The sequence below is a fragment of the Paroedura picta genome, chromosome 6 (assembly GCF_049243985.1).
Source record: "Paroedura picta isolate Pp20150507F chromosome 6, Ppicta_v3.0, whole genome shotgun sequence".
Classification (NCBI taxonomy): Eukaryota; Metazoa; Chordata; class Lepidosauria; order Squamata; family Gekkonidae; genus Paroedura; species Paroedura picta.
In genome coordinates this window covers 112272258-112285262 of record NC_135374.1, presented here as the reverse complement: position 1 = coordinate 112285262, position 13005 = coordinate 112272258, and the positions used below count along the sequence as shown (strand labels likewise).

General features: G+C 47.7%; 1 protein-coding gene and 1 long non-coding RNA gene across 7 annotated transcripts in view; one reads left to right on the top strand and one right to left on the bottom strand.

Annotated features, from left to right (window-relative positions):
- LOC143840439 (uncharacterized) overlaps positions 1 to 3374 on the top strand; it is a 24425-nt gene extending 21051 nt beyond the window's left edge. The window contains exons 3-4 of one of the 2 annotated variants that reach the window (XR_013232185.1): positions 2721 to 3066; positions 3151 to 3374. This is a non-coding gene — a long non-coding RNA (uncharacterized LOC143840439). Of the gene's footprint in view, positions 1 to 2720 lie in introns of both variants that reach the window. The other variant, XR_013232184.1, reaches the window with a different exon arrangement.
- Positions 1 to 13005, bottom strand: part of COMMD6 (COMM domain containing 6) — a 20011-nt gene extending 7006 nt beyond the window's left edge. The window contains exons 1-2 of one of the 5 annotated variants that reach the window (XM_077343973.1): positions 12720 to 13005; positions 4173 to 4231 (exon numbers count right to left, since the gene is read on the bottom strand). In XM_077343973.1, the coding sequence (XP_077200088.1) occupies positions 4173 to 4231; positions 12720 to 12809 (149 nt within the window). In that variant the 5' untranslated portion in view covers positions 12810 to 13005. Of the gene's footprint in view, positions 1 to 4172; positions 4232 to 12598 lie in introns of all 5 variants that reach the window. The other 4 variants (XM_077343972.1, XM_077343974.1, XM_077343975.1 and 1 more) reach the window with 4 other exon arrangements.

The window sequence follows — 13005 nt, the reverse complement described above, 5'->3', positions numbered from 1 at the left end:
GAGCTAAAACAGTTCCGAAGGGCCTGCAAAAGGAAGCTCTTCTGCCAGGCATTTGGTTGAGACCAGGCATAACCAACAATATCTGCAGGGCCCCTGCTCCCTCCCTCCCTCTCTCCCAGAAATCCATCAATGCATTCTGCTCCTGGACCTGTTTGCACTGTTTCAATTATCTGTTAGCAGTATTAATGTTATGGTTATTTATATGTTATGGATTGTTTCTTGTATTGTTCCTACGTTTTATGTAAATGACCCTGAGGCTCTGGGGAGGGCGGCATATAAATAAACAAACAAATAAATAAGGAAGGGAAGCCGCTTTGATACTTCTTTGGGCAGTGAAAGGCAGGGTATAAAAAACAACTCTTCTTCATCATGATCAGAAGAGGGGAACTACTAAGTGAGGAAAAGCTTAAGAGTCTGGGACTCCCCACTCTACACCAAAACCGAAAGGAGGGGGGGGGACTAGAACTGGAACCAAAAAGCCCCCACTGGAAACAGTTAGGACCTACAAAGATTGAATGTCTGTATTGCTGTTAAAATTATATTATGTACTTTTATTGTGCATAGTTTAAAAAAAAACAACTATAGGAATTAAAAACATGCAGTATGTCCAGCCCATAGGCTATTGCAAACCAGTAAGCAAACCAGCAGGCACTATGTGAACCCAAAATTATCAAGGGTGTGTTTCCTTATTAGTGCATGTATTGCGATGAGTGAAGTGGTGCTATGATGGGGAGAAAATCTTATAAAGTAAGAGGAAGAGGATGATGTAACAGAGCTGACAGAAAGCCATGTCTGACCAGCTGCAGCTGGTGATGACTGGGAAGATTTTAAGAAATGAGAAATAAGAAAAATGAAGGTTGATGCCCATGCAAGCTCCATAAAGGATTATTGCAGAAAGAAAATTATTCCTAGAGGATTAAGAATTCAAAAAAAAAAAACACCTGGTATGATGCCATCCTTAAATGCTCTATGGACCTCATGATAGCATTGATTGAAGCTTCTGTAGCTGATATTTTAAAAATTGAGTGACAAAATGAAAATAACCACTGGGGATAAGGATTTCTGTGCCTAACTTAACTCCCTAGATAATGAAATCAGAAAACAATCTGAAGAATTAAGGGAGGAAAAATATTTTAAAATGTCAAAGGAATCTTAAAAGATTATGAGGAAAACAGAGTATATAGTTGGAAACCCCTCATTAGGAGGGAATAGGGAAAAAACTGTTTCCTTTGACACATCATTGAACACCAGCTCAGATTCAGATATATCTAAGTCTTTTTCCTCTTCTATAAACCATAAGGTGAACCACTCCATTTTGAAGAAAGATGAGACTTTTTTAGACATGGGGAGAGAACTGAGATCAGGGAGGACATACAGACCCCAGTATTACAACTAATACAACAAGAAAAAGAACATGAGAAATCACAAGTAGTAAATTTAACAAATGAAACTTTCACTCCTATAGAACTAAAGGTTTTGGAAAAAGGCCTTTCCTTTGTGCCTACTCCACCTACTGACTGGTTACAGGTACACTCTGAAGTATAACATCTTTACAGAAATATTGGATTACCAAATTTTTTGGGGGAATACTAATGATTCAAAGGATGAAACTGATGCCTATACAGTTAAACCCAAATCATCTTTCAATCCTCCCACTAGTAATAGCAGAATCCTCACATTTCAGGAGTTGGTTACAGAAGGACTACAAAAATTACGATATGTTCTTACACCAGGTTGGAGTAACATGAGTAACTTGGAGAGAACCACTGTGAAACAACTATGCCAACAAAATGACATTAAGTTGGTGATTTGGAGTAGGGAAGATTGCTTAGTGTAGTGGTCCCCAACCGCCAGGCCGCGGCCCGGTGCCACGAAGGCCCTGGCACGGGGCCGCGGCTCCCTCTCCCTGCCCCTCCCCACAGTAAAAAAGCTTCTTACTGCGGGAGGGGGGGAGAGGGAAGCAGGGCCACGCGCGGCACTTGCATGCATGCGCGAAAGTGCCGCACATGCGCAGCCAGGCAATTGCCCTCCCTGCTGCCGCCGGTCCCCAGCCTCCAAAAGGTTGGGGAACACTGGCTTAGTGGAAGCCTACAGGTCTTTAAGGGTATGTATCATTGAGCACCTAGCAATCTCAAAAATCATCAAACCTCTGCACCAATCGTCCAACACTTTAGAACGACTCAACAAGCCAAGAAAAATCATTGGTTTTATGGCACTGAGAAGATTACAGCCCCCAAGGAACATCTGATATCTGCCCTAAAGAGAAGAGAGACCTTTTGGATAGTCATTCTTGGGACTTTGGAGCCAGCAGGCTTAAATCAAGAGATTGGCTGGATAGGTGTGTTAGCTCAGAATGCTGTTGCAGTTTCCTTTGTTTCTACTTCTCCCTGATTCAAATGTACATGAGAATGTCTATTTTCAGATACACAATGCAAAGTTTTTTTTCCCCCTTCTCCACCCCCCCCCCACCTTTCTGGCTCTGTCCGGCTACAGCTGGTCAGACATGGCTTTCTATCAGCTCTGTTACATCATCGTCTTCCTCTTCCTTTATAAGATTCTCTCCCCATCATAGCAGCACTTCACCCATTGCAATATATGCACTAATAAGGAAACACACCCTTGACAATTTTGGGCAGCCTTTGGAAGGTAAATTTCATTCCATTCCCCCCCCCCTTTCTGTTATTAGTTTGATTATATGCTTGATAATTGTTTTTTTACAGAGAACTAATGATTAACTAATGACTGCTCCTTAGAAGGCTAGATCCTGAAGATGAAACTCAAATACTTTGGCCACCTCATGAGAAGGAAGGACTCCCTGGAGAAGAGCCTAATGCTGGGAGCGACTGAGGGCAAAAGAAGAAGGGGACGACAGAGAATGAGGTGGCTGGATGGAGTCATTAAAGCAGTCGGTGCAAACTTAAATGGACTCTGGGGAATGGTAGAGGACAGGAAGGCCTGGAGGATCATTGTCCATGGGGTCGCGATGAGTCGGACACGACTTCGCACATAACAACAACAATGATTAAAAACTAGACATCTTTCATTAAGCGACTCTGATACTTTACAGTAAGTTTTATGACTTCACAATTTCTTCTGTTATGTATTAACTTGGATTATGTAGACTTCAGTTTGTTTCTTTATCTTTTACAGGCTCCTACTTTGGAGATTTTATTGGCTGCTGTACATATAAAATAAGAACTGATGTGTGTTAAAACCAGACCTTTGAAGAAGGCCCTACAGGGGCCGAAACGCATCAGTCTTTTGGTTCACATAGTGCGTAGCATACTGGTTCGCAATAGTCTATGGGCTGAACATATGTGTTTAATTCAGAAAGTTCTTTTAAAAAAATTGTACACAATAAAAGTAATATAATTTTAACAACAATACATACCTCTGTGGATCCTAAGTGTTACCAGCTGGGTTTTTTTTTTGTTCCACTCCTCACTCTAGACCAGCCCTTTTCAGCTTTCTGACAATGGAGGAGCTCCTGAAATATTTTTCAGGCTTCGAGGAGCACCCAGAACTGAGCTGGAAGTGATGTCATCCAGCCACGCCTCCCTGTCACTCCAAGGAGGACGCGGAGGGCAGTGAAGGAGGTGGTATGAGGCAGAGGTAGGCATCCAGGCTCCAACCCCTTTCCCAGGCACAGTAACCACGTGAGAACATCACCCCCCCCCCCCAGGGTGAATGGAAGTGGCCAGTTCCCTGCTGAGAACTGACCACTCGAGCTTGTGGCCCGAGTCCATTAAGGCAGGATAGAAGGGAAAGGCTGGGAAGCCCCTGGGGAGCTCTCACAGAGCCTTGGTTGAGAATCCCTGCTCTAGGCTATCCCACACACCAGTGGCAAAGGTGTGGTTTTATCCTTTTTCCCTTTCTCTTGACGCTCTTGATCAGGGATAGTCAAACTGAGATCCCTCCAGAAGTCCATGGACTACAATTCCCATGAGCGAATGCTGGCAGGGGCTCATGGGAATTGTAGTCCACGGACATCTGAAGGGTCGCAGTTTGACTACCCCTGCTCTTGATGATCCAGAAAATACAAGGATGAGGCATTCACTAAACAGCATCGAAACACATCAGTCAGCAAGAATGCTATAAAAAATAGTAATTCTTTTTTGATACGGCTGCTTCAACCTATCACAAGCCGGGACTCATGGCAGATGTTCACTTACCAGCTCTGCAAACAAATCTTGCGGTAGTATTTTAACGATACCTGCGGTGCTGCCGAAATCTACCAAAAAGAGAAAGTTACCTGGTTGTGAGTTAGTTGACAAAACCCTTTTCATGCCGAACAATATAATTCTCCCATTATGGGTTCCATGCAGAAACAATGGGATGCAAATTTAAACCACAGGATTGTTAACATACAATTATTTATTCCCAATGGCTTGGATTTTGTGGGAAATTTTCTCAACCAAGGGAAGGGACTTCCAACAACGAAGTGAAATTTGCCTTCAGCCCAAAGTGCTATTCCTGGGGATACCAGGGAATACCCCCCCCTCCCCGGAACAGCAAGGAGGTGAGATGAACTATGAGGGGCTGAGGAATCGGTGAAAATTTCCCCTCTTCCTTTAGCAGAAACTCTTTGCAGGATCCAACCCACTGCTCTTACTAATCTTCCTTCTTTAGCTGGCAAAAGTAGTTTTCTATTCATCAGACCTTTTGAGAACACTAGCTGGACATTCAATGGTAAATTAAGCATCCAATATAGAATCTATGGTTGATGGAAGTTTGGAATAGAAGAGTTGGGGTTTTTATATCCTGCTTTTCACTACCCAAAGGGGTCTCAAAGTGGTTTATCATCGCCTTCCTGCCCTCTCCCAGTGAAGTAGGTGGGGCTGAGAGCTCCGACAGAACTACTCTTTGAGAACAACTCTAACAGGACTGTGACTGGTTCAAGGTCACCCAGCTGGCTGCATGCGGAAGACTGGGAAATCAAGCCCGGCTCACCAGATTAGAACCCACTGCCCCTAACCACTACACCAACCCAGCACCAAATCCATGTACCTGAACTGAACAACCATGGACCAATTTGATTGTCCTCCTGTTAAATTGTTATCCTCTGTTATTATTATTATTACCATTGCTGTATTTCTGTTTGATACAAAAAAAAAAAGAGTTCAGTGTATTTTTCCTTTATGTTCCATGTGAACCGCCCTGAGCATCAGGGGAGGGCGGTATACAAATGCAATGGATGGATGGAGGGAGGGAGGGAGGGATGGATGATACTGACCAACATAAGGATTCCAGAAAGACATGAATAGCTGAAGGTATTAGTGCCTTGATTTCCACTATTCCTTACATTTCCTGAGACCTCCTTCCCTTCTTCTCAGTGTACCCTATTACTTTATGCACCTCATTACTTCCCGCATGACATGCGGCTCTATCTCTCTCAAAATGAATAAGACAGAAAGATGGATCAGAAGCCATCTGAAAGTGATTCAAGCTTTCAATGCTGCTGTGTGACTTGGAATTTGCAAGCCACTCCAGAGGTGGAGTGCAATTTCAGGTGGCTTCCGTATGTGGCGGAGCTCCTCTCCGAGTGTGTTGGTACAAGGAATGCTTTTGTGACTCAGGTGACCCTGTTTTCGAGCCAGACTGTCTGGCCTCTGGGTGAGCAGGCAAGTGGCAAATTATAGAACAGCCACACTTGGTTTCCCAGCCCTTCTCCATTGGGCCTAAAGCACCCAGGCACCCTTTCCAGCTCTGAGCACACAAAGAGCGCTCTCTTTCCTGTGCCTCCTTGTTTCCAAAGCTCATTCCTTGCCTGTTCACATTTAACTATCCTTTTCCTTTCCTGCTCTTCTCTTTAGATCATTTTTTAAAACTAAAAACACCTTAAATATTGTTCCTTCCCAGAGCTCCAACATCCTGCCTCATTTTAACAGCAGCCTTCTGATTCTTTCTCTACCATTTAGCAATGGTTAGAACTTCTGGCAGATTCAGGTTCGAATCTCTACTCTCCCAGGTGACACTCTTGGCCTGGCCTACCTCATAGGGTGCTTGTTGCAAGGAGACAATGAAAGGGGGGGGGGACACTGGTATCCAAACCAGCTCTGGGTCCTGAATGAAGAGAAAACACTTGTTTTTCAGGATGTCCCAAACCCCAAACAAACCCTTCAAGATAACAGGGTACATCTAACATAAATCGCTTTGCTGGATGATCTCCGTCGCCAGCTGAATAGAGGCGGGTCAACCGTGCTGGTCCTTCTGGATCTGTCGGCTGCTTTCGACACCGTGGACCATGAGATATTGGGCCACTGCCTCGCCGGTACGGGGATACGGGGTACAGCCTTGCGCTGGATACGCTCCTTCCTCCAGAACCGGACCCAGAGGGTTGCAGTGGGGGATGAGCTCTCGCGCCCTTATGGACTCCCTTGTGGGGTCCCACAGGGCGCGGTTCTCTCCCCCACACTATTTAACATCTTCATGCGCCCTCTGGCCCAGCTGGTACGGAGTTTTGGGTTGGGCTGCCATCAGTACGCTGATGACACCCAGCTCTATCTCCTCATGAACGGCCACCCAGACTCCCCCCCCCCCCGGAACCATTCGCCAGATGTTTGGAAGCAGTGACAGAATGGTTTGAGCAGAGTCGCCTGAAACTCAACCCCTCCAAGACGGAGGTCCTGTGGCTGGGAAGTAGGGGGCGGGAACAGGAAGCGCATTTACCCACCCTGGCAGGGGCGCATCTTACCATCGCGTCCCAGGCCAGAAACTTGGGTGTGACCATTGATGCCTCCCTGACGATGGAGGCGCAGGTCAGGAAAGTAGCCGGCCAGGCATTTTTCCATCTTCGCCAAGCCCGGCTACTAGCGCCCTACCTGTCCCCCGAACACCTGGCCACTGTGATCCATGCAACGGTCACCTCCAGATTAGATTTCTGTAACTCGCTCTACGCGGGCCTATCCCTGTCTCTGATCCGGAAACTCCAGCTGGTACAAAATGCAGCCGCTAGGGTCCTCACCGGCACACCTTGGAGGGCCCACATCCAGCCTGTGCTGAGGCAGCTGCACTGGTTACCAATTGCTGTCCGGATCCGGTTCAAGGTTCTGGTTCTAACCTTTAAGGCTTTACGCGGGCTGGGACCCACATACCTGAGGGACCGCCTAGTGCCCTATGCCCCCCGCAGGGCTCTGCGCTCTGCGAGTGAGAATCTTCTGGTCGTTCCCGGCCCTAGGGAAGCACGCCTGGCCTCGACCAGGGCCAGGGCCTTTTCGGTCTTGGCCCCCACCTGGTGGAATGTGCTCCCGGGTGAGCTGCGGGCCCTGCGGGACCCTTCAACGTTCCGCAGGGCCTGCAAGACGGAGCTCTTCCGCCAGGTCTATGGTTGAGGCTGGGGCTGCCGGGGTACATCGACTGCTCTCCCCCGGGCTTCTTGAACATCGTTGACCTCCTTCTCCTCCACCCCCCCTTTTTTAGGAATGGGGGTAGGAAGGGGATCTTATTATTGTGCTGCCATGTTGTGACATTTTAAAGTCTTTTAATGGGAGTTTTTATGGGTTTTTTAAGACATTGTAACCCGCCGCGAGCCATTTGGGAGTGGCGGGAAATAAATCGAAATAATAATAATAATAATAATAATAATAATAATAATAATAATAATAATAATAATAATAATAATAATAATAATAATAATAATAAAAATCACAATAATCATGGCAGAGTTCTGGGGAATTCTGAAAGACATCGAGGTGAATAATTACCAAGTCAGTGGCTTTTCAGGGGTGGCACCTGACTTGTGGGATGCCCTCTCCCTCAAGGCCTGCCAGGCACCCATGAAGCTTTCTTTCTGTCCAAAAATATTTCCGTTCACCCAAGCCTTGAACTAAGTGGCTGATCTGTTCAACGTAACATTATAGTCTTGTTGTTCTACATTTCATGCACGGCTCTGTTACGAACAGTGAGCTGTAATAACATTTAATGTTTTTTATGACTGTTTAAAGCCTTCTCAGACAGGTTCCCTGGCGAGATGACATAATCATTTTCCAAGTAAGCTATTTAAGTAAGGACAACAGTGATAACGAAACTCTGGGAGAACATTTCAGGCTTCCACAACACACGGTTGTTTCTCTGCAGAATAAATGTAAACAGGAGATTCCCACGGGAATTTATCAGGACATTTTAAGGCAGGGGTAGTCAACCTGTGGTCCTCCAGATGTTCACGGACTACAATTCCCATGAGCCCCTGCCAGCGAAAGCTGGCAGGGGCTCATGGGAATTGTAGTCTGTGAACATCTGGAGGACCACAGGTTGACTACCCCTGTTTTAAGGTATTACCTAAGGTCTAATGAAGATGAGGCATTTCTTATTCACCTAGCAAAACGGAACACATCGTACTCTGCTCCCATTTATGGGACTGAAGCCTTGCCGTTGACACTATTTCTCCCTCTGTGACCACACACACCCGTTGCCTTGTTCATGACCTACAGCAGCAAACGCACATATATTCCTCTGCATACGGATCGGCTCCATATCATATAGGATTAATCAGGACACTGCAAGGAAGGTGCATATGAGGTCACCATCTTATTACAATTGTATCTAACCAGGGCTTGTGGCGATAGATACAGAGGCCTCTGCAATTCAGACCTAGCCCTGTGCCGCAGGATGTATAACCACAATTGCTACTGGGTCCTTTTCGTTAGTTGCTAATATGTATTGTACGAGGGGCAAAGACCGGTGCACCCAGGAATGCACCAGACACTAGGGTGCAGGCTTGGAGTTTGTCCTTCCTGGGTGCTGTCCCCCCACTCCTCCTCCATTTGCAGCCAGCTGGTTTGCCAAACTCCAGGTGCGGGGAGGGAAGGGGAGAAGACTGACAGAAAAAAAGAAAGAGAAAATGACAGGAAGGACAAACACACAGGAAAAAAGAGGGATGGAGGGAGGGAGAAAGGATGGGACTCTCCCCCACCCCTTGCCAGGGTGTGCCCTAAGGCTGCCATGGGCCCTATGGGCAGCCTTGCCCCCACAAAATGCACTGGCATGTGCAAGTCTCTCCACAGGCAGCACGGAGGCCTGCATAGGCCTCCATGGGGTAGTTCGGGCCAAAATGATGCGCACTGCTCCAACCAGGTCCATGCCAGTGTGTGCAGGCCTCTCTGAAGGCCACCCCAGAAAGGCCTGTGGATGCTGGCGCAGACCCAGTCAGGGCAGAACAGGGCCTTTTTGGGGCCTTCCTTCCCCTCCTGGACCTGGACCCAGACGGGTGGCATTGAAGTGTGCAGAGGCCTGTTCAGGCCAGGAGCGGCCATTTGCTGGGCCTTCCTGCCCCCCCCCCCAAGTTGAGTGGCCCATGCAGTGGCCTCTCCAGACTGCCTTAGATGCCACAGTGGCCTCCTTGGGCTGGCCTACAGTCCGGCCTCTCTCCCCACACACCACCCTGCTTGGCCGGCTTACCTTTGGGAGGTGGGCAGGCAGCTTTAGAGGCTACACTAGCCACCCAGGTGAAAACAAGGGGAGGTGGTCAGGGGTGGGGCATCCCTTTCCTGATTTGCCCTCCGTGGTCTAGCAACACCACAGAGGGCCAGTTAAGGTAGGCATTGTGTCAAACTTTTGGATTTTATTGTTTATAGAAAACAGAAGGTATGTCTGGAGCTTGTGTATTTTTGCAGTTCATGTATGTCTGTCTACTGAGGAAGGCTGTGTGCCAAAACACATTTGATCTAGGTCCATGCATTGGAATTATGGAATTGAGAACTGATTTAGTATAGAGATTAGTGTTGGGACCGAATACTGTTTTCAGCTTTCATTACAAATAAATATTATACAATTTTCTCCGGGCCAGGTTGGATTCTGGGGATTTTTGGAGGAGGGATCACTTGGGCATGAAACTGAAGTCACTGTGGGTGGGCAGGGAGTTGTGAGTTCCCTCATTGTGCAAGGAGTTGGACTAGATGCCTCTTCCAACTCTATGATTATATGATTAAGAATATTATAGTATCATATATATAAATAAAAACCTGTATAATTTAATTTTTTCAGTTTCTGTTATTATTATTAGATTCATTTCCTGCCATTCATGGCAAACCATCTCATGGGGGGTTGCACAGTAAAACCCCACATTAAAAAATACCTGTTAAAATCCCCATTAATAATTAAATCAGAAAGCTGGCTGTAAAACTGTCACTCCTCCCCACAGCCAGTACAGCTGCCTCTCGGTGTGCCAAGGGGACTGCACATGCCGACAATGATCTGACATTATGGTGGCAGCATCATCCAGGAGACCCATCTGATCTTCCATGCCCTGGCCTCAACCACAGACCTGGTGGAAGAGCTCGGTCTTACAAGCCCTGCGGAATACAGAAAGTTCCCGTAGGGCCCCCAGCTCTTCCGGGAGCTCATTCCTGGGGCTATTACCAAAAAGGTCCTGCCCCTTATCGAGGACAGGCGAACTTCCCGGGGGACGGGAGCAACCAATAAATTGGTACCCACAGTGTGTAAAGTCCTGTCGGGGGGGGGGGGGCATAAGGTCTGGGACCCTTCAGATATGGGGGTCCCAGAACGCAAAGGACCTTAAAGGTCAAAACCAAAACCTTGAACCTGATCCAGAATACAACCGGCAACCAATGCAGCTGCCTTAGCACCGGCTGGATATGGGCCCTCCCAAGGTGTTCCTGGAAGGGCCCTAGCAGCCACATTCTGCACCAGCTGCAAGTTCTGGGTCAGAGACAAAGACAGGCCTGCATGGAGCGAGTTACAGAAGTCAATTCTGGAGGTGACAGTCGCATGGATTACCATGGCTAGGTATTCTGAAGACAGGTATGGCTCTAGTAGCCTCGCCTGGCGGTCTACTTTTGTGACCTGTATTATGTATTGTAACAATAATATCAGGATTTAATATTTCTTTAACCTTTTTTGGCCGTTTTCATAAGGACAGATGGGTTTTATATTGCACTTTTCACCATCTGAGGTAGTCTGAAAGCAGCTTACAATGACCTTCCTTTCCTCACAACAGACATCCTGTGAGGTAGGTGGGGCTGAGAGAGCTCTGAAAGAACTACTATTTATCATGACACCGAGTTGACTAAAGTAGCTTGCTAACATATTACAGCAACTACATATACTTTCCTGGCTGAAGGTATATCCACCTGTTTGTAAAAATGAGTCAACATGTGTTAACTTGACTAGAGAACCCAGGACCTAGTTCCTGGATAAATGCAGGGCTTACACCTACTGTACGTGTATTTACTGTAACGTGAAGAGGGCTACTGCACACAATTCATACACACTTGATTTATCTTTATCACTGGCAGTCTTCAAGCAAAGGTTGGATACACACTTTTCTTGGATGCTTTAGGATGCTTAGGGCTGATCCTGCGTTGAGCAGGGGGTTGGACTAGATGGCCTGTATGGCCCCTTCCAACTCTATGATTCTATGCAAACACTGAGTCATCCTCATATTACATTTTATTTTATATTATTTGTTTATTCATGGAATTGATACACCACCCCTCACTGTGGCATCTCGGGGAGGTATACATAAAACCAGTGGGAAATGGGAAAGGTACACTGGACATTCAACATGCATACAACTGAATATGTGATACAAACCCCATAGTTCCCAGGGATTTGCATCCACTTCCATTTGCAAAGTGAATTGGTCAAGAGTTGCATGCACACAGCGAGGATGGAAGTGTGTGCTCACCGTAACCTGTGAACGGGGCTGAATTGAGCTTGTATTACAATTGAGTCTGCAAACTCACCTGGATGAAGCACATTCTAGGCCAGGAAATCACCCTTCAGGATTCCCTTGTAACCTTGCAAGAGCCACAAGCAGGGTTGCCAGACCCCAAATGAGGCCTAGAGACCCCCTGGAATTACAACTGACCTGCAGACTACAGAGAAGAGGAGGAAATGCCTGCTCTGAAGGGTGGCTTCTTTGGCATTATTAGGGTCACCAGCTGAGCCCCAGCAGCCGCTAGTGGGGGGATGGGAGGGGGAAGGGTTGCTAGATAGCAGTTGGGAAGCTCCTGGAGATCTGGAGAGGACAAGGACCTCAGTGGGGTACAACGCCAGAGAGCCAACATGGTATAATTATTAAGAGCAGCTTACTCTAATCTGGAGAATTCCCCCCATGCAGTCATGCCTTAGGCCAGCCCCAGTTCTCTTAGGGCTGTTCCCAGAGAGCAGTTCTGTTAGTGTTCTCTCAGCCCCACCTACCTCATAGGGTGAAGAAAGGAAGGAAAAGGTGTTTGTAACCTGCTTTGGGACTCCTTCAGGGAGTGAAAAGCAGGGTACAAAACATCAGCTCTTCTTCAAAGCGGCCAATTTCTCTTGTCTGGAGAAGAGGTGTTCTCCTGGGGGATCCCCACATCCCACCTGGAGGCTGGCATCTCTGGGCAAAAAGGCACCCAACCCTTCGCAAGTCCGACCCAAGCCCTGCACTTTAATGGCCTACTCACGAGTAAGCACAGTAGGAAAGAGTCGAAGGAAGGGGACAGCAACCCAAAAGTCGATCATATATTTTTATGCATCATCCAGTTTCGGGTAACCTACAAAAGACAGTCTCGTCCTTAACAGCCTCGCTCCGGTCTTGCCAGCTGAAGGCCGCGGCTCGCGTCGGGCCTTCCTCTTTCCCCGCTGCCACCGGAGGGCTTACCCAGCAGTAAAGAGACACGGGGCTGCCCGCTCTGCAGCTCCGTCCCCACCTGCTGGGCTCCCCCGTCCTCCTTGCCGGGTTCCCTCCTCTACGTTATATTCAGCCCCTCCCCGAGACTCACCCCAGGGCGCCGGTGGCCCTCCAAGCACCACCCCGGCCGCTCCCGCCGCCATTGAGACGAAAAACGCCCCGCCTCCGAACCTTGCAACATGGGCCTATGACGCGCGCAGCCTTGATTGGCTACCGCGGGGCCACGAAAAAGCAACACTTTCACTCCGGCCTTTGCCTGCTGTCCAATCAGAAGCCGCGGTTCGCCTCCGGCTGTTCAGTTTCACTGGGAGGCAGAGTGTGGAGCGCTCCGGATGAGGAGAGCTTGCGGATCGCTTCCGGTTTTAAGGAGTCCCCGG